The following is a 20970-nucleotide window of genomic DNA, read 5'->3' as shown; positions in this document are numbered from 1 at the left end:
CATTTGCCCGCAAATGAGAAGACACCTAAATCTAAATCCTTACCTGATTTTAAGTGGCAACACCCACATCTTGATCAAATAGGATTTACTATGGGCAGATGAGCTGCAATGTGTTATCAGCTGGCACGGGACAAATGCCTGATGATTTCTGGGTCCTGCAAATGAGATTTGGCACGCTGGGAAAATTCTCACCCCTCCACTATCTCCATCCCTGCTATTTGGGAAGCAAGGCTGCCTCGCTCTGTCCCAGTGGTACCTACTGTGATGAATGCCTGGTTCTAGTCACGGATCTCTAGATGCTCATACAGTAGAAAGGTGCATATAAAGAAAACACTAAACCAGTTTGCCTTGCCCAAACCTTATCAGTATTCACAGCTGAGAGGAAGACCTTTCAATAGTCTGCAGAGAAGGATATTGTCTAGAATTTCTGTTACTTTGGAAAGGAAAACAAAAAGGATAGAAAAGAGAAAGGCTCCTCCTTCTATCGCTTCTTCAGCTTGAAAGGTGACATGTAACACCCTCAGACGGCGTCCACCTGAAACTCCATTCACCTATTCTCTCAAAAAGGGCACAAGATCTAAAAGAGAACAAAGCAGTGGCCATCTGAGCTGTGAAATGTATCTCAACTCATAGCCATCTCCATATTAAAGCTAATTCCAAATACCTGCTTAGAACTGTAATGCAGGAATATCTTAACAGGTGAAAAAACCACCAACCCAGCTCTGCAAGGTTATGTGATCTCAGACACACACAACTCCTGAGGAAAGGAAGTCCGGTATTTGAAAGAGGCTAACACTGCTAAATTACATGAGAGTAGGACAGCAGTGATTATTTTAACACCACTGAAAGGCTTGTGATTTGTTCCACAGACACTGAGCAAAGAACAATGAAAAGCTTTGATCCAGCTGTTACAATACTGCTTTTCCATTTAAAACCCTAGGCAAAACTGCCTGTTGGTTACAGCTGATCAGAGCTTGTGAATGACCAACAAGAATGTCTGAAACTATTCTCTACAATGGGCACAGTGTCATGCCTTCATCTATCATCCCTAGAGAATATCACTCCTATCATCCTTTCTGAGATCAGGATCCATTAAGCTGAGTTCAAATTCTCAGCATGGCAGTGAGCAATCTTAGAGATCTGGTTATTTCTGAGAAGGAGGGAGACTTCTCCACAAGTTTTCCATTCTAAAAAGAGAAAAATGAGAAGATTTTCAGTCTTGAAATGCAGCTACAAGGTAAGTCTTGACTGGAAGAACGCTGTCCAGAACAGACTAGACCCAGGCTTTTTTCTCCTTCCCCCCAGTACCATAAACAGTAAGCTGCAGACACACACTCCTCTTGCTTGTGCTTCTTCAGATCCTATGAACCTTCCTTATTTTAATTACTTTTTAAAAAATAACTTTGGTCTAGTTTCAAAACAAAAGATGGGAAAAGTCTCTGTTTTAGGCAGACCCACCACTTAATTGAGCAGAAATGTCCAACATTACCTCTCAACTCTGTTTTCAAATGAACAGTGTCCTGCTTCATGTCCATACCAGCAAGAAAGAGAAGGGAGAAGAAAGAAGTCAAAGACTAGGATGCAGGGACACAGGAGGAGGGGTGGCAAAGGCAGAAGAGGTGGCAAACCAAAGCTCGCTCCAGAGACATTCAGAACTGCTGCTCTACTTTAAAGGCAAAAGCTGTCCACAATGTAGACAGTTTTAAAGTCTACACCTTATTTGTCACAATCAACATCTCCCAAGCTCAACACATGCTAGAGATGCTACTACTTATGATACAGAAGATGTTTAAAGAACACAACATCTCAAATGAAGCCCAAAACACAGTTGGAACAAAGCAAGCAAGACTGACTCCCATAGCTAAAGGCTGTCAGGATGGAAAACCAATAAACATTTGGCAATAACAGAGACCTTGCTTCCCGACATAGCTCTTCTCCTGATTTTACAGAATCATCTGGCCTTAAAAACGTCTGCTTTTCCTCTATGCTACATTTTGCTGCCAATTCTAAGACTGGCAAGGATGGATCTGCCAACTTCTTGGCGCTCTGTTACAAAAGAGAACATTATAAAGGAGAATTTGTGAGTTAGCTGATTTGTAAACACTACAGCAAGTCACCATGTAAACATGTTGCTTATGTCCTTATTATTTCTCTCAAGCAGTTTACCTGGGACCTGACATGGAACTCCAGGATCTTCCTCTCCTACTGATACTACAGTTGCTTCACATGTTAAAAAGCCCAGCTTCTTTTTGTAGCATTAAAAAAAACCAACAAAAAACCGACAACAAAAAAACCAAACCCTTAATTAAACAGTATTCACAAAGCATCTCGATATTCAGAATAGGAGAGTGACTGGCAATATTTTGAATAAATAATAAGTGAGAACCACAGGTGCACTCACAGTTGTAGAGTTCAAACATAGCCAATTAGAGAAACAGAACAGGTAAATAAATAGCAGAAGGCTCTAGACACATTGCTCATCTGACACTGCTACTATTGTGTAAAAAAATATTTTCTAAGATTGCTTGGTGAGATGAATGCAACAGTCATTATCTGAACAAACCCAAATGAAACTGGGTACCTGCATAAAGATAGTTTGCAGTTTGGGGCACTGTATGGCCTTCCATTCACAAGTACTTTCCAAGAAAGGAAACTGGTGGTGCACGAATCACCAGCACACTGTCACGTGGGGTCCCTTTAGGTTGCTGTGATGGAAAACAGTTACATGTAAGTACCGTTCCTGAAACCAAGGTTCGTTATGCATAAAAGTCTATGCTTTAAAACTTCAGCAATAACATCTGCTGGAAAAACATGATTGACACGGCAGAGGGAACACCACCCGCCTCTGAGCAAAAGAAGAGACAGACTGAAACATCAATCTTGTGCATAAAATATATTTATTGTTGGTACAGAGCGAGGCATATTCGTCAGTACTTGATAGAAGTGAGGAGCACAACAGAATCATTTCACGTAAATAAAGGCCATGTTACATCTTAAGTGTTGGATCATGAACACTTCTTCCAGCAGAAGGCATGGAGAGAGACTTCGCTTAAGTTACATAATTTGAGAAATAAGTTAAAGCACAATTTATGTCATTATACACTGTAAGGGAAACTTTAATACGAGCAATGAATACGGGCTGTACGGTTAGGAGCAGTGGCTGACTTGCTCACAAACGACTGCCATGTCCCAGCACACCAAGTGTTACATACCTGTGCCTGTGGCAGCAAGAAGTTTTTGAGGAGATTCTACAAAGAAATAGCAGCGTTTGAAGGATATTTCCCCTTTCTAAGGTCAGTGAAAGGTTCCTTTCTTTTCCTTCCTTCAATCACCAATAAGTGGATCTTACTAAGACTGAACGGTATCTTCGGATGTATGATTTCTGATGTAATAAGATACAGGTCTTGGCTTTTCAAATGGTCACACTGATTGAGCCGTGATGGCTGCTGCTCTTGAAATGGCTCTTCCAGTTCTTCTCTTTATTGGTCTGCCCTGTAAATGGGCTGTCATATCATTCTTGGGGAAAAAATGCTCTTCTGCTGAAATTAGAGTTGATGGTCTTGTGCTTGATTTGGACAATGCCTTTATCCTCCTCTCCCAAGCATGCTCTGCTAAAAAATGGTTAGAGAGGAGAGGAAGAGAGAGGGAGAAACACATATTTCAGTAACTCGAAGTTATTCCAGAGACTCCCTGAAGTTTGGCTACAATTCCTTCCTAGGATTTGCAATTTTTTAAATTAATATATAGAAAAAAACCCATTGTCAACATACACAGCATCACAGACACAATTCACAGAAGCAGAATGAAGCTATTTGAGGACTCAGCGAGCCAACCATTTGGAGCCTGAAGAGTTCCAGTGACACTTCCTTTTCATCCATCCTAATGCCATCATGGCTCTAGTGCTATGGCTATTAAGGAAATTAAAATGTCTGGCCTTACAATAAGATAAATTCTGTTCCCAGCAATTACATACTCGAGGAAATATATCCTGAAGTCATACAACACTAAGTATCTCTGCTGCCTACGTCCTTCCTGTGTTCTGAGTCATAATCAAAATCTCAATAGTCTGAACATGTTGCACTGACCTTGTGCTTCATTAATCACCTCCTGTGCACAGTCAGGCCACCAAGAGCTAAAAGTATAGATTTATCAAGCAGTCCAAGAGTTATTCCTCCTGCCACACCAGAGAGCTCTGCCATCAAGGTCTTGACTCTTCAGAGAGGTCCTGGCCTCCACCATGAAAATGCAGACTCGCAAGGACAGTATGTAGGGCTCTACTAAGAACTTCCTACTGCCATGATCTAGAAATCAAGGATCTGAAGAAGTAAGTATAGGTATGGATACTACTTGTCTAGATCAGCAAGGAGAACAGAAAGTTCTCCTTAGAAAGAAAGGATGAAGAGACGTACCAAGGAGCAGTGCACATGAAAAGATGGCAAATGTCCTTGTGATCACAAATATTCTCCAGAATCTGTAGTAGAGAAGTATACTCTGACAAAATACAAGGAGTTGGTTTTATGCTCCCTAGGTGCTATTAGAAACAAAAATATGGGAAACTTTCCGCAGTTAACAAAATCTCCAATCTCAGTTTGACAGCATCCCCGTGGAGATTTCTTAAAACTGATGAAGGCTACTTTACCTGGAAGACTCTTTTTGCAGTGGTATTACAGAAACTTGTTCAAAGCCATTGCTGGGCTGAATATTAACTTTAAGTAAATTTAACACTGCCTAAGTTAACGTAGGAAATTCCCAAAAGATCTGAGAAAAATTGTGTTACCTTTATTTAGTGTCCTAAGGAAAGAAATGACAGGTATTTGTTCATCACACACATATTTCTGCCCACAAAATTTCATCTTCAGACAAATGGGAGTGTTCCAGGGTTTGCTTTGCTTTTGTCTACATTTTCATGGTTTTTTTAATGTTCTTTACTGATTCTTGCCATTTCACATCACTTAAGAAGTTAATGTATTTAAAATATTTTCCTTGTGTTTTTTCTTAACACCAATGTAGGCGTGAAGCGAACCTGGTCTGAGTCTTCCATAATCAATTTCCTTCAATTAAGGAAGTGTTAAATGGTGGCCATAAAAGACAAGGCCTTTTTATTGCATTTCAGTTCCATGTTTACAGCTACACTGAATTTTCTATTAGATTGGAAGATGGTATCTAGTAAAAATACTGGAGGATGAGGCTAAAATAATGGTTTTACTCTGACTAGGATACATGATTAAGGATCACACTATCTTAAAATTCAAATAATGGTTACAAGGCTGATAGAAAACATTTTGTAGCCAGGCTGTCAGACACCAGCAGCTGTCGTTAACATTCTTTCAAGTACTTTCAAATCTCACCTGCCTGCAGAGACTTGCATCCCTCTGAAATTCATTGGTCTAATAGGGAACTACTGCACAGACTTCGTTAAGCTATAGACCAGTTGTGTTTCCATATATGAAATAGGACTCCCTGCAGGCCAGGGGGAAAAAGAAAGGGGGGAAAAAAAAAAAAAAAGGAAAAGAAAGAATTGAAAAAAAAGAAAGAAAAAAGGAAAAGAAAGAATTGACAAAAAAGAAAGAAAAAAGGAAAAGAATTGAAAAAAAAAGAAGAAGAAAAAAAGGAAGGGCATTTTAACAGCCACCTTGTCCATATCAGTGGATGGCCAACTAGTGTAAGTGATTAAAATGCCACTGGATGGTCTGTATTAGCGCAGCGACTGGTCTGGTTGGATTTACTTCAGCAGTAGGAGCACAGATACATGCTACAGACAATCCTAATATCTTCCCCTTAATGGCTCCATTAAGTAAGTTTTCCCCTCTGTTACTATTATAATAAAATGCAAACATTAATAACAGAATTTAATTTATCTCACTAGCTTCTCATGACTTTGGGAAAAGATGTAAAGCAAAGATACAACAATGTGTCAAACTCCTCTGAATTAACAACTCTCTGGGCTTTTCTAACACGGGGAGAAAAGGACAGATAGAGACATGAGATTACAGACAGGATGAGAAATAAGGAGCATACAGAAGAGAGGGTGAGATAATTATAAGCAAGATAGGAAAGAAAGAGGAGTCAATAAATTCAATTTATGAAAAGCACAGAGTGTGCTCAGCCTGAGCACAAGTGCCCAGACTCACCGCCAGGAAATCGGATTAGTTAACTTATTTGGTTTTCAATATCTTGGTCTATTCCCTCTAGCAAATTTTCTTCTTTGTTTGTTTCTTGTAGCCAGTGTCAGTTAACTTTTTCATTTCTGAATCTGCTATTTATCCCACTCCTCTGTCTTCCAACCAAGCACAAATAGTAGGTAATTTTGAAGTATTTTATAACAGTGTTTAGCAATTATTTCAAAGTAACTGTTTGTCTGGACTTCTGGGCAATCAGCAAGTAAAAATAATTACAATTACAGCTGCAACACATGGAGGATGAGCTACAGAGGACTGATGTTCATTATGAAAAACAATTGTTCCTGCTTGAAAATATTTCCATCATAAAAGGCTTCTTTCTCTGTTATCATAAGAGAAAAACCTCTCTGAATTCTCAACTTGAAACATGTGTGAGAGAGAATAAGAAACATTTAGGAAACACTTTTAACTACTTGACAGGCTTGGTTGAAGATCTTCAAGAAAAAAGGTGTTTAAAAAGGTTCAAAACCCCAATGCTCATATTTATGCAATTTCCTTTTCCTGCACCTTCTGAACATGAATTAATTCATCCTCATCATAGTTTTCTGAAGAAATTCCTATCAGATACAAACTTCAGTTATAGCTTAAACTTTAGTTACAGCTTAGCTTTGTCAATGACACGGGCAGTGGGACTGAGCGCACCCTCAGCAAGTTTGCAATGATGCTGAGCCGAGCGGTGCAGCCGACATGCAGGACGGAAGGGATGCCGTCCAGAGGGACCCTGACAGACCTGAGAGGTGGGCCCGTGCAAACCCCATCAAGTTCAAGGCCAAGTGCAAGGTCCTGCACCTGGGTCGGGGCAATCCCAAGGACAAAGACAGGCTGGGCGGAGAATGGATTGAGAGCAGCCCTGAGGAGAAGGACTTGGGGGTGCTGGTGGACGAGAAGCTCAGCGTGGCCCGGCAAGGTGCGCTCGCAGCCCAGCAAGCCAACCGAGCCCTGGGCTGCACCAAGAGCAGCGTGGCCAGCAGGGCCAGGGAGGGGATTCTGCCCCTCTGCTCCGCTCTGCTGAGACCCCCCTGCAGCGCTGCCTCTGCTCTGGGGTCCTCAGCACAAGGAGGGCACGGGCCTGTTGGAGCGAGTCCAGAGGAGCCCACGGAGATGATCGGGGGCTGGAGCACCTCTGCTGGGAAGACGGGCTGAGGGAGTTGGGGCTGTTCAGCCTGGAGAAGGCTCTGCGGAGGGGAGACCTTAGAAAGGCCTTTCAATACTTAAAAGGGGATTTATAAAAAAGATAAGGACAGAACTTTTAGTAAGGCCTGTAGCAACAGGACAAGGGATAACAGTTTTAAAGTAAAAGAGGGTAGATTTAGAGTAGATATTAGGAAGAAACTCTTTACTGTGAGGATGGTGAGGCGCTGGCACAGGCTGCCCAGAGCAGCTGTGGCTGCCCCATCCCTGGCAGTGTTCCAGGCCAGGCTGGACGGGGCTTGGAGCAACCTGGGCTGGTGGAAGGTGTCCCTGCCCATGGCACAGGGGGTGGAACTAGATGCTCTTTAAGGTCGCTTCCTACCCAAACCATTCTATAGTACTATGTATAAGTAATTAATCTAATTTTTTTAGTTACTTCAAAAAATAATACAAAATTATAAATGCAGTAAATTAGTGTTCCAGATGATGCAAGCCACCATGAAAATCTAGTCCACTACATAACAAACCTAATATTAATTATCGACCTTTTTTTCTAAAACGTCTCATACCCACCCATGGTCCAGTAACTTCAGACTGCATTTTAGAATACAAAAAACACATTAAAAGAAAACTTAAAAAACCCCAGACACAAATTATTGTTTGTCATAGTAGGAATTAACAAAAAAAATCTCAATTCAATTTAAGGAAAAAAACCCAAAACAAACAAACAGTTCAAAAGTTCATGGAGAACTGTACGGCTTTGGGAAGAAGGGGATGAGCAACATTTTCGAGCTGGAGCCATATCAGCTCCTGTGCCCAAGGAAAGCACCTGGACAAAGCTGGTTGCACTTCGCATGCTCGGGTACCTGAGCACAGATCAACCATCTTTCCAAAATGAATGAAGTGTCAGCAGCTTCATGAAAGAAAGCTTCAGGCTAGGACATCAAGTAAAGTTTTCATGAGCAGGCTGTAGATTTTTTAATGAAATTAAGGAGCTCAGGAGCTTGGTGCATTAACAAGTGGGCAGGAGGACTTATCAACTAAGGATATATCAAAAGAGGTAATTTTGAAAGGGACAGAGTGATCTCATTGATTTTTATTTTTCGTCACATGGATCCTCTTTACAGTTTTCAGTGACGGTAACAATGTTTAATACCATGAAGTGATTTTAGAGCTGCCTGGACAGCCAGACAAATTGTCCTTGTCCTGCAGTGTTCAGAGAACAACCAAACTACAGCTGTTAGCTGAATTTGTCTTCCAGCACTGCCAGTCCAGACAGGCTGCCTGTGTAAAGAGGTGTACACTGACTATATAAACAAAGAATTAACAATAATAGCATCACACAAATGTATTAAGCACTGTGGACTGAGAAAACTGCTTTAGCACTGCCACACAACCATTGTCTCCTACCACGTCTTACACAGCACTAGACCATGAGCAGTGTTAACTCCAGCAAGATCTTCAGTAACACCAGAGCAAAACAGTGCCAGTGTAACAGCAAAAAGGTCACTGAGAATGATTAAAACTTTACTAATTTTCTATACAGCCAGAATTATCTTGAGTGAAAATTATCATTTTCAAATACTAGGTGTGCTTGCCGAGTCTCTGCTAACACACTACAGCATACTTTTTCACAAGTTCAAATATCAACTCATAGATTTTAGAAGAAATAAAGATAACTGACTTATTTAAGCACTTTTGACGTATGCTGCATACATGATCTATAAGCACATTTCCACCTGGCTTTTTTAAGAACACAACTGAGGTCAACATAGGCATCTCTATGTTTGAAAGATGTAAGCTGGTGAAAAATAGTATTTGGAAATGTTAGCCTCTATTAACTGAAAGATGTACGTATTCTTATAATTTTCCCTTGTGCTGCACTAATAAAGCATCAAGGTTTTAATTCACGTAACAACCCATACCCCAGAAAAATGGAAGAGCGGAGGGCAAGACCAAGTAAAGGGCAGTATGAAAGACTTCCAACTGGTGAGCAATTGAGTTTAAGACATCCACTTGTTTGTCATATTTATAACAAATAGTACCACGTAGTTTAATCCCCTTGTTTTACTGCTAAAACTGCAGATACCAGGAAACATCTGCTAACAGCGATAGCTACTACACTAAACAACAGCTTCCCAAGGGAAGAGACTGAAACCCTAGCATTTAAATAAATTGAAAGTGGACTCCACAGAGCTTGTGAGAACTGACATAGTGGGAACTGTACTGCTTTAGCATGTAAGAATGACTAACTGGATAATCTGATGGTCTTCCTCTCTTCTTCATTCCATCATTAATCCAGTGGCAATATTTCTAACTCACCTGTTTGGCATGATTGACACAATGCAGGTACTGGCTAGCCAGGGCAGAGCAGCTGAGTGTCTCCTGAGCATGTTGTCGATAACACTGTAGAATTTTATCCTGCAGATCAGCACAGATTGGATGAGACTCATATCGCCTGGGGAAAGAGAAAAGAACTTTCTAGTTTCCTTCTCAAAAAGATTTCAGGGAAGATGCAACTCTTTTATTATTTTTTTTAAGAAGTAAGTAAACTAAATAATAGAAGTGAAGGAAAACACTTCATAAAGAAAGGTTTTTTCTAGAGCTATTTGGGTTATAAAGTGGGTAACGTCAGACACAAACATCAACGCGAGTTGCAGAAGTTTGGCTACTAGCATCACAAGTGTCCTCATGATCCAGTACACTCAGACTCCAGCTGGCAAAGAAAATTAACATCCAACTTCCTATCAGCACACATCTTTAACTGAAGATCCCAGCAATGACAAAGCACATTTGATCTCACCTACATTAGAAACACAGTCACAGAACCACAGGAAAATTTCATAGCTGTATAGCCCTATGACCATAATCTTGCTACATACTAAACATTGCTCCTGCATAAAAGTGCAATTGCCCATTGGGCTGACCTCAAGAATATAAAAGCCCTGCTACCGTCAGCAAATTACACAACCTACTTTTGCTGATCTGACGATAGCCTCTATTTTTGGCGCATCCTCCTTTCCATCACCTCAATTCTAATCCTAACACCAGATGTGCGAGTTATTTAGGAATTCTGTTTTCTTTACCGTATGGATTCATTACTCTTGCCATCTTTTCGGCTGATGCAAGACACTTTTTGCCTTCAATGGAAGTCAAAGGAAGGGAAGCTTCTTTAGTCCGTCCTGTAAAATCCAAACTCTTTTGGGCAACAATCTTGGAATTTGCACTAATTTATAAAAATGTTATCCACACGGATAGTGCCACAGAACTAAAATGGGAATACAAAATTTTCCTGTTTGAAAACTAAAAGGGTTGGTAATCTACCTGTACATTTGCGTTATAAATATCTTTTAAGGTACTTATTTCTGTAAGAGGCAATCAAATCCCAATTAAACCCTTTTCACACCAAAGAAAACATTTAAACATTAGGAAAAAAAACCCACAAAAATTTAGAAAATCATTTATACTCCATATTCCTTGAAAACAACCATTTTCTTTATGTATGCAAACTGTATACTTAACACATCTTCCCATTTACCCTACTAGGGAGGCCTGACAGTAGCTGCTGTAACATCTATTTCAGCCCAAATATTTTTAGTTCAACAAAGTCATAAAAAAACTGAGACTCATCAGCCACAGTATCTTCAGATGAACACTCTGTTCCTTCTTATTTTGCTGATTAATCAAGGCAGATTTCTACTTTACACAGTAAGAAAGTGAACTGCAAAGCACAATGCTGTTCCTTAGGGGAACTGACTTCTTGGCAATCACTTAAGATGCAGTACCAAAAAAAAAAGGAATGTTAAGTCACCTTGATTTTACAGTATGTACCTATATAAAACATCTTTCTTACTCTTTTCATTCATTACTGTACATCTGTGAAATGCCTAAAACAGAATTTAAATGCAGTCCCAGGTGCTTACACACTTTATGATCTGAAAGTTCAAAATTCTGTAGACTCGTATGGATGAGGATTTTCCCTTAATCCTCCCTTTGCTGATATCAGCAAGCACTTCAAAAGTGTGTTAGGCATCAAAATGTATGACTATAAACTGCTGCACACCAACTGATTATGGCAAGGCCCGTATCGGGATGGAGTATGAGAGGAATCACCATGTGCACTCTGTAGACCTAAGACTCACAGTGGTGACGATTCAGGTCCGATTAAACCAGAGGTTGTTTTAAATGCCTGAAACCCTAGTCTGGATTGGTAAACCAATACAATAGACTACGAGTTAAACAAAAAATACACAGAGTAAACCTAGTTGTGCCTTTTTTCACAAGTGACTTTATAGTGACTTCTTATATAAAGGTGAAGAGTGAAGGAAATGGGCTGCTTTACACTTGCTACATAAATTCTGTAATTGTACTTAAAGCCATTTCAATGGGGATCTCTAACCCACATAATGGAGCTTTTTTGATTGCTTTTTTCCCTGAGCCATGCCATTAGTGACTATTCGATGTATTATCCCTTATTTGAATGCTTCAATGGACTCTTTATGTTGCCAACTGTATCAAAGCCCTTTAAGACACATCATCTCCCACCCCACAGTTACTTGTTTTCATAGTATGACTTTTCACTGGTGATTTTTCAAAACTTACTCTCAGCCCACTGCCTGTCCTTCCAGGCACTGCAGACCTGACACAGGGTCAATGCGAACAGGGCCATTTACTTCCTTCAAGTCAACAAATTCTATTTCCTTGGATTAATCTGTTGAAGGAGAGCACAATCTCCATATTGATCTGCTGTGCTTGTTACACTACCCTAATGCACTACTTGCACTTTTGGGAAAATGTTAATGAGATTACTGTCTAACATTAGATGGCCATAAACCACGTGCCGCAGGATCCCCCGGTCAGGAAAGAAGACTGCATCGCGCATTATGGTAACGCCACCGAAGGGTTTGCAATTGATTTCTGCTCGGTGATGGACGACAGGACTCTCAGACAGATGGTCGGAAACAGCCAGCAGCAAGGAAACTCCTCAAAAGGGAAATGAAGTATTTCCCTAACAGAGAACTTCTTTAAAGTTCCTATAAATAAATACAGAAGCATTTAAGGGTCTGTGGGGCTTGGCTGAAGAAATAGCTTGTCAGAAAAGGTAAACAGTGTACAACATAGAGTAACTATGTGGAATCTACAGTGAAAATGTGGAGGTTTTAAATACCTGAAGGGATAAAATAACTGGGTCTGGTCCCAGAGCTGACTCTGCTCTGAGCAGGAGGTCCACTCCCTGAGCTACCCTGTGTCCCGAGGGAGAGATCTGTATTTTGGAACATGTAGCAAGGATTTATTTATTTAGTCACTTAGGAATTTCACAACTAAACTGAAGGAAAAATACATAGTGTAGTAGTAAACCAGGACTGCAAGGGAACCCTGACAGATCTCCATCTCCATTCAGTGCAACTGAAGAACTATTTTACAGAATCAACACACATGAACTCTAAAATGCTTTTCTTAGCAAAAGTCAGTATGAACAGCCATCTGATCTGCAGCGTGCACCACATGGCAAGCTTGCAACAACGTGTTTTTATTAAGTTTATAATTACGTGATCTGCCTTCGCTTTTCCAGCTGCTCCTCAAGCACCTCACGTGCTAGCAAAATATTTCTGTGTGCTGGAATAAACCTCTGAGGGAGCTGTGCACCCACCTTTTCCATCAAGCTGATGCACCACAAACTCATAAAGGTAATAGGATGAAGACACAAAAGAAAATGAGAGAGATTTAAAAAGAAATATTCTATGCTAAAGCATGAAGAGAAAATTTAATGACGGTAACTTTGTACTCATCTAGCCTCTCTCAAAGAGCATAGATAGCTTATTGTACTCCTGGGGGCTCCGAGAAAGGAGCCCCTTCACAGCATTCAAACAAAATGTCGACTAAAGACGAAATGTGAAATCACCACGGTAAGCTTTACAAGCTTTGTGATAGAACTGACATTCTGGCTGAAGGAATCTGAATCACTGATGAGTTTCCAACTGTGAAGGTATCTGGCATAATCCCACCAGATCAGGACTTAAGGCAATTGTCATAAAATATGGGGAAAAAAATAGCAACAAAAAACCAGCAAGCAATACAAACGACAGTGCCATTAGATGGCCAGAAGTATCCAGGGCTTAATTTTATTCCTCATTAAAATGCTGGCACCTACCAAAAGCATCTGGTTTTATGTGTGTAACCCTTGGCATCTAAGGCTACCTGTGTACTACTAAACAAAACAGACCAGAGATGATCCTCTAGGTCCAAGGGCAAGCAGCAGGATACAACACAACCTACATCTCTTAAGTGTAAAATCTTGCCTTCTCCTCCAAGCAAGCAGCTCAGCACATTTACATCCAAACTGCAACCTGGGCACAGTCCCCAGAATGTGCTGTTCACCCAGTCATGCTTGGTGCTGGCCAGGGAAGCCAGCTCCAAAGCAAAACTCTATAAATGAATGTGCTACCAATTAGACCCAATGCACCAGCACAGGAGTACATGGGAGATGATGTCCTGACCTGTTTTATTTACTCCTGCGGATGCATCAGAGGTGCCACACTGTGACCAGACCCCAACTGCACCAGGTAGCATGCAAAGAGAAAAAAAAGGATATTTCTTTTCTCAGTGTGCTTTATAATGCACACAAAGATAAGAAACAACAAGCTGATGAAAACAGATGGTGAAACAAAAGGAAACTGAGGCAATCTGTACCCTCACAATAGGCAGCCACTAAGTATAACAACAGCCTAATTGTTTTCAAGTCATTTGTCAGCAACCAAGAGGATTTTAAGAGGGATTTGTGGAAGTTAATCAATTACTGTTTACTGTTGTCTACGTCTAGCAGAAATTCTTTGTGAGAACCACCAAAAACTTGGTGCTTGTTTGAAAAGCAGGTAAGTGAGGGATAGAAGGTGGCATCACATATTCAGAGAGAAAGTAAACAGGGAATTGGAAACAGAAGGGAAGAAGAAATGGGACATACAGGGCTTCAAAAGCAAAGACTTGTGACTTGCATAGGATAACACTGATGGGAAGCCAGTGGCAGGATGAAAGGAGATGATGTGAATCCAGGGTGGGAAACTACCTGCAGCACTGCTTTCAACAGACATCGGCAGGGCAAGGTTTCTCTTCTCATGGCAGGAGGGTGTGGGGGACACAACACACAAAATAAATGTTGCAGTAGCTGGCAGTCTGAGTAGTGATGGATTTAGCTGAGCAGATAGATGAGGTACAGTGAGAATGAAATGTAAGTCTAGCTGAGAAGACCGAGACAGAAGGCCAGCTCCAAGATGGAAGTGTAAGCGACACGTCTGCAACAGCAGCAAGACAGTGGTATTTTCCACCATGACACAAAAAGCTGGTGGCAAATGGGTTATTCTTTAAGATTACCTCATCCAAAAAGAGCCACTTCCAACAGCATCACTGCTGAGTGAATTTGAAGGACCTCTTTACGGTACAGAAAATAGTTGCAAAACATATAACGGGAAAAAAGACAAAAGGGCATATGGTAATGAAGGTCCTTACTGCTGCACCATTATTTTTAGTTTTAAATTAATTTACTCTTTATATTAAATTATTTTTTAAAAATGTCTTCACACATTAAGTAGGTGATGACTTGAAAGTGCATTATGAAACATGTAAAGCACAAACCAAATGGTTATGTTCTTCTAAAAATCATTTGGAAGTAATACCACAGATTTGATTTCTGAATATCTACAACTGATGTTATGAAGCAATCCATAATCAAGCTGTGCCCACACAGAGCCCTCAAAATTACCGTGTGGGAAGTGCTGCCAGCAAAAGATCAAGTACTGTAGAGTGATTCTTGCTTTTATTTACACTTGACTACATAGTGTGACTTTTCCAGAAGGTATAAAAGAAAGAATTTGCCTAATCATTCTATGATAAAGTGGTGGAAGAGAACCACAGTTGTTTCTGCTCTACAATTGAGAGCGCTAAATATGTGTAGTAATACTAAATAAATGACCTATGCAGAAGTTGGAATAACTTACTCTGCCTGCTGATATATGTATCCTTTGTGCTACTAGTGATCAAGGCCAGTGCTAATACTGGCCTTATTATTTTTAGATGCTTTCACCTAAAATCCCAGCACTGAGAAAAAACATAGGCAAATGTTTGCCATCCTCTCATTTATTTCATCTCTTACCCAGCCTTCTTAAAAGCAAATACAAATCTATTTCAAACACTCTGACCTGTGAAATTTAGGGACAGAGACGAGGAGGAAAGACACATTCCAGCGTATTCACACACACACTGCTTGAAGACACACATTTAATTATGTCTAGAGAATACTAAGCCAAGTTCAGTATGTTGACAAAGACCTGGTTTAACAATGAAGACAGGCAGACAGTACTATTGACCTTCATAGATGCCTTTTTCTTTGCGTAGTGAGTGTTTCCCACCTGGTATAGCACCTGGTATGTTGGTTCAGCTTTTAGCATAAACAAAGGGGAAACCATTCCTTGTATTGCAACAACTTATTTATTGCATCCAGGGAGGAAAGAGCATCTCTAAGATTAACAGAGAGAATTTAAGATCTCAAATCTGGCAAAATGCATAAATACCAGCAGAACTTCAAGAAGTGAATAATTACGCATTTGCATGTGCAAAGTTATGCACATTCTTAAACCCCTTCTTGAGCTGGGACTTACAACAGAAAGGATGAGGATCAGAAAAAGATTTCCTAGTTGTGAATCCTAATTAGACCAATGAACTAGTTGCCAAGGTAAGTCTTTGCACTCTCAGGACATTACGTTAGGACTAGATCTATTCAGCCTAGAGAATGATAATTGCAAGTGAACATGAGCTGGATCTGTGAGATTATCAATGGTGTACAGGAGAGGCAGCCAGTCAAATTTTCTAGCAGTACATTTACAACAAAAAAAATAATTCAAGCCTTTTCCAAAAAACACATAATGAAAAGCTGGTACTTGCTGCTAGAGGATACTGGGGTTATCATTAAGCATGTTTTGAGTTCAAATGATAATTATACAGTAACGTAAGCAAAGCCCATCACGACATCATAAGCAAAAATACAGTGTTTGGCTCAGAAAAGCCCTACTCTATTACTTCTTTAAAGGTAAAACAGTATCACTGCATACTTCCTCTATTTTTACAGCATTCCTTAAGTACCCACTCCTAGCTGTTGCCCAAGCTAGCAGACCTCTGATGTGACCTGCTATAACTGCTTGTACTCCAAACAGCTTGACGAGCAAGTCGTCAAATGAATACAAGACTCCCATCAAACCTGACAGACAAAATTAGATCGAATACTTTTACTTAAATTGATATGAATTGACTTTTATTATCCCAAACCACTATTTGTTTATAAAATTCCCTTCCCTTGAAAACAAGAACAAAAAACCCCTTAAAATACAAAGTATACCAACATATTATTATACAAATGTACCTCACACACAGCTGGTCTGTGCAGCTGCAAAGGGAACAACATGTTGGAATTACCCAAACTTAGGATGCACATTTTTTTTTTAAGCATAAGGAACAGTTTTTATTGGATACTAGGATACTAAAATAAACAATCACATGGATGATAATGGTACAAATTTTAGATTGCTAACAGAGGCATGCATGCCTCTACAGCATAGAAAAGATAACATAGCAACTACAATCCTTAATCAGAAGAAGCTCTGGAAGGAGCAGTTGTATTACATGAAATATATTGTATCCATGTAATGTACCTGGAGATAAATATATATATATATATAAATAAAGGACTTCTTGGTCTTGTACTGATCAAAATCAGTTCCTAAGTTTGGCAAGTTAAGAGACAAAGAACAATCATCTCAGATATTCAGAAGTCTGTCCAACCACTCAGCAGAACAAAAACCACAAAACCCAAACTAATTCCACCACGAGAGTCAAACCTACTCAGTCTGAATTGAGCAAACCCCTCCACTTCCATGCACACGTGATCAGCATATCAACGCTTGCATTTCAAGCTTCATAATGTAAATTCAGATCACAAATTATTTTTAGAATTTGCATGTGGCATCACTTGAACTCTGTCTCATTGCTCCACCCAAAAAAATAGTTAATGAAGACTGGCAAGATTCCACTCAGCTGTTTATGGGCAGACAAGTCAAAATCACTGTGGCAAACAACACCAGGCAGTGCCATTTCTTACTATTAGGACTTCTGGGGGGCTTTTTGGCACTGTGGAAGTTTAGGCTGCAGCAAGCAGTTAGGGAACCACTGCCCTCTTCAGATCTAGCTACAGCTCATGATAAGGTAAGTGGAGTCTTTGGGAGATTTAATCAATGCTTGGCTGACATTTCTCATAGAAGTGGTTGGTGTCAGTGGTTTGCAACCATTGCTGTGCCAGGACTACTTGAGTATATCAATTAGTATTACATACTATGTGAAAATACAATATAATATTTCTGATTTTTAAAGGAAAAAATAATTTTGAGACAGTCTGAAACCTGCTTTGACATGAAGATGGCAAAAAATTACATAGTTTTATCTACTTCAACGGTCACTTTATCCATTTTCATTTTATTCCTGTCCCTATGTTAAATTTTCCAAAGTACTGTTACAGCACTGTGTTTGTAAAGTGCGCACGTACACACACACTGACAGACCTAAAAAAAGACCAAATGCTCAAAAAAGCAGCATAAACCAAATACACAACAGCATACCATGGTATAGATTTATTGCTGCCACTTATTTCCCAAGAGCTATACAACTCACTTCAGGCTTTGTAAACGCCTGAGTAATATGATCATCCCAAAATCGTGATAATAAAATCTTCACAGCACCTTACACTACCTGTACTAAAAAAACCAGCTTTTCCTTTATATAGGTGCTATATAATGTATTCTAATAAGAAGACACGTTTCTCATCTATAGCAAAGGTCAACTACTGCACTCAATGCAAAGCACCACAAGAAACTAACACGTGGCACATTATTATCCAAATATGAATCTCCAGAGCAATATATGTTTAACTATTTTCTTCAGCCATAAGAAGCCCAAACACCACAAAAATAAGAGGTATTATGAGAAGAAGTAGCGTACAGAAAAAGCAATCAACAGTTAAATACTTCAAGCATCACTGCTCCTGCAGGTGATGATTACTTGAGGGAACCGAAGGTTGCAATCTTAAGAGATAGTAGAATAAATGCCAATTTTTCATTTGGGCATGAAGTTATTTAACAAAAAAGGCTTGGATTCACTCTGATAAGGTAGAAAGGCTACGTGCACTTCCTTAGGTTTGCATGGGGCTGTGCCGAGCCACCCTTTTAATAAAATATAATCAGCTGGGCTGCAACAACAATAATGTGTTAGCAAGCACACACAAAGAGTAATAATCACCTTGCAAACATGGTGATAATAAGTGGGTACTGGACCTTGCTATAATGTAACTTAGTTTTAATGTGCTCATACAATGTATTATAGAAATATTAGAACATAATGCTCTCAACATCCCTTTTAGCATCCTAGTAGGGAAAATGTACCACTCACGATGAACATATCATGAACTGAACTTAGAGAGATGATTTGTAAAGCACAACACTCATATTTTTTCATTATTTTTAATGTCATAATTTTTCACTGCCTACTGCCGGATGCTTCCCTGAGACCATTGTAAGACATGATGGCACCTGGAAAGCAGTTTAACACTGGAAAGTAGAGGGAAACATCATTACCAACTCACAAAGAACTTACAAAGCTCTCTCCTTACACATTTGTTGTGTACTGGCAGCATTAATTAGACAATGGGTTATCTAATGGAACTTCAGTCTGATCCAAGAAAGTAATTCAGATGCCTCCTATTTTATAACCTTATCAGATGTTTTTTAAGTAGCAATTTTTTTGCCAAGGTCTTCAGGTAGTTTGGTAGTAGAACGCTTTTAAGTTAAAGTATCTCAACTTTGACAAACTTTAGATCAACCACTGAAATTTTTCCCAGTTAGGTCATGCTCCTTGATTTCAACTGGTTCTCACTGAAGTTTTACTGCTAATTGCTGCCAACTGAAGAATTCAACTTCCTCCTGCTGTGGCACATCTCATTACAAAGGCTGGTACTAGGCTCAGAGAAAGAAAATAATAATTCTTCCCATCTACAGATGGAAACTGGTGATCTTTGCCATCACGCTGCCATTTTTGGGTTTGGCTTTTAAGGGGTCTAAATTATAATACAGTCTGAAATAACCCTGACAGGAGAACAGTAACAATTTAGGACAAAATACCTCAGTGATAGAATTTGTAACAGAAACAGCATTTTTTTCTAAAGACCTTTCCTCTTCCTCGTATCACTTCTGCAAGTAGGTAAAATTTAAATGACCTCTTTCATTTCATGCCACAAACAACAAAGGTCTCCTTTGGGGGTACTGCCTATATAAACCGGCAGGATTTTATCATGTTCATCCTACTTCGTGGAAAAGGTGAGTCCACTTTAAAGCTAACGTGGTAGTGAGTGCAAGCACCCTACCAAAGGTACAGAGAGCCGGGAGAGACAATAATGAACATAATTATAGTTAGTTATTGTTTGGTCTACTTACAGCCTTATTTTATAATGCTACTGCCAGCAGAGCTATTTTATGTGATGTCTTTTTCATGCAGCAACCTTTTCATAAATCAAAGCAAAAGCAATACTAGGCAGTTTCTCCTGCAGCCTGGTTGACAATAAAAGTTAACACTGAACCCTGGCTGTTATCAATCTTCATAAATGTGTCCATGATACAGCAAGTCGGTTCCGTATTACACCAAGCCTGTTACTAATGCATGCATAGGAGCAACCCAGTGGCTTAATGGATCTCCTAAATTGCTTGAAACTGGGATTCATGTTAAGTGGCAAGGAAAGTTTTAAAGAAATAACTGCTTTTCTCATGTCTTTCAATATATGATAAAGTGATTACAGCGGGTCTAGCTTGAGAAATGTATATTGTACTACAATAGGCATTTTCACACACAAAACAGAGACCCCAGGAAAATGCGTATCACGTTCAAGAAACTATAGTAGGAAGTGCAAATTATCAGTATTTCAGTAGTTCCTTCTAGAAGAGTTCCACATGACTAAGTGTTTTTATATGCAAGCACTGAACTCAGAATCTGAGAGAATAAATAAACTTACTTCAGTTGTACGCGCACCCTCTTAGAGGAGAAGGGGGAATGCCTGATTTGTATTAATTTAGATATTATATGAAAACAATCAGTTTATAATGCATATGCACAGCAAGAGGGAGATGGTGGAGTTTGACCTTCACACATCTGTACTGCAAGGATCCAAAAAGCGCAATAATGTTATCTGCCTAAACATGAGGTTAACCAGGTACTGAAGAACTTGAAGACAACTTCTGCCCCACGCAGTGCCATGCTACGCAACTGGAGAGGAGTAACAAGCCTCCAGGTTTCAAACCAAGAGAACTTAGGATACAGCCATTACATAGATTAGCTTTATCCTTAATTATCTTGAAAAGCCACCAAAATTTGTTGTAGACAAAATATCTGCAATTTCTCTACCTAAAGAAGCTAAAATGTTTAGTACAGAAGAGCTGGTGAACTGGATTCATTTGACACTGAATTTATCTATAAAGAACTTGTTTTTAAAATCTACATTGACCATGTTTGACTGCATCTTTTTATTGAGAGGGTTACAACAATTTTTTTTGCCAAACTACCGTGTCTAGTCAAGGCA

The 20970-nt window shown here is 39.6% G+C and overlaps 1 protein-coding gene and 1 long non-coding RNA gene across 3 annotated transcripts in view; one reads left to right on the top strand and one right to left on the bottom strand.

Annotated features, from left to right (window-relative positions):
- Positions 1–20970, top strand: part of LOC308066318 — a 230422-nt gene that overhangs the window by 96068 nt on the left and 113384 nt on the right. The window lies entirely within an intron of this gene.
- The window catches only part of CHCHD3 (coiled-coil-helix-coiled-coil-helix domain containing 3), a 164178-nt gene continuing 146086 nt past the window's right edge, over positions 2879–20970 (bottom strand). The window contains exons 7-8 of one of the 2 annotated variants that reach the window (XM_080393445.1): positions 9633–9768; positions 2879–3608 (exon numbers count right to left, since the gene is read on the bottom strand). In XM_080393445.1, the coding sequence (XP_080249571.1) occupies positions 3585–3608; positions 9633–9768 (160 nt within the window). In that variant the 3' untranslated portion in view covers positions 2879–3584. Of the gene's footprint in view, positions 3612–9632; positions 9769–20970 lie in introns of both variants that reach the window. The other variant, XM_080393444.1, reaches the window with a different exon arrangement.

Source organism: Falco punctatus, assembly GCF_963210335.1.
Source record: "Falco punctatus genome assembly, chromosome: 6".
Taxonomy (NCBI): Eukaryota; Metazoa; Chordata; class Aves; order Falconiformes; family Falconidae; genus Falco; species Falco punctatus.
Note: the sequence above shows the minus strand (reverse complement) of the source record. Positions and strands in the feature narration are given on the sequence as shown.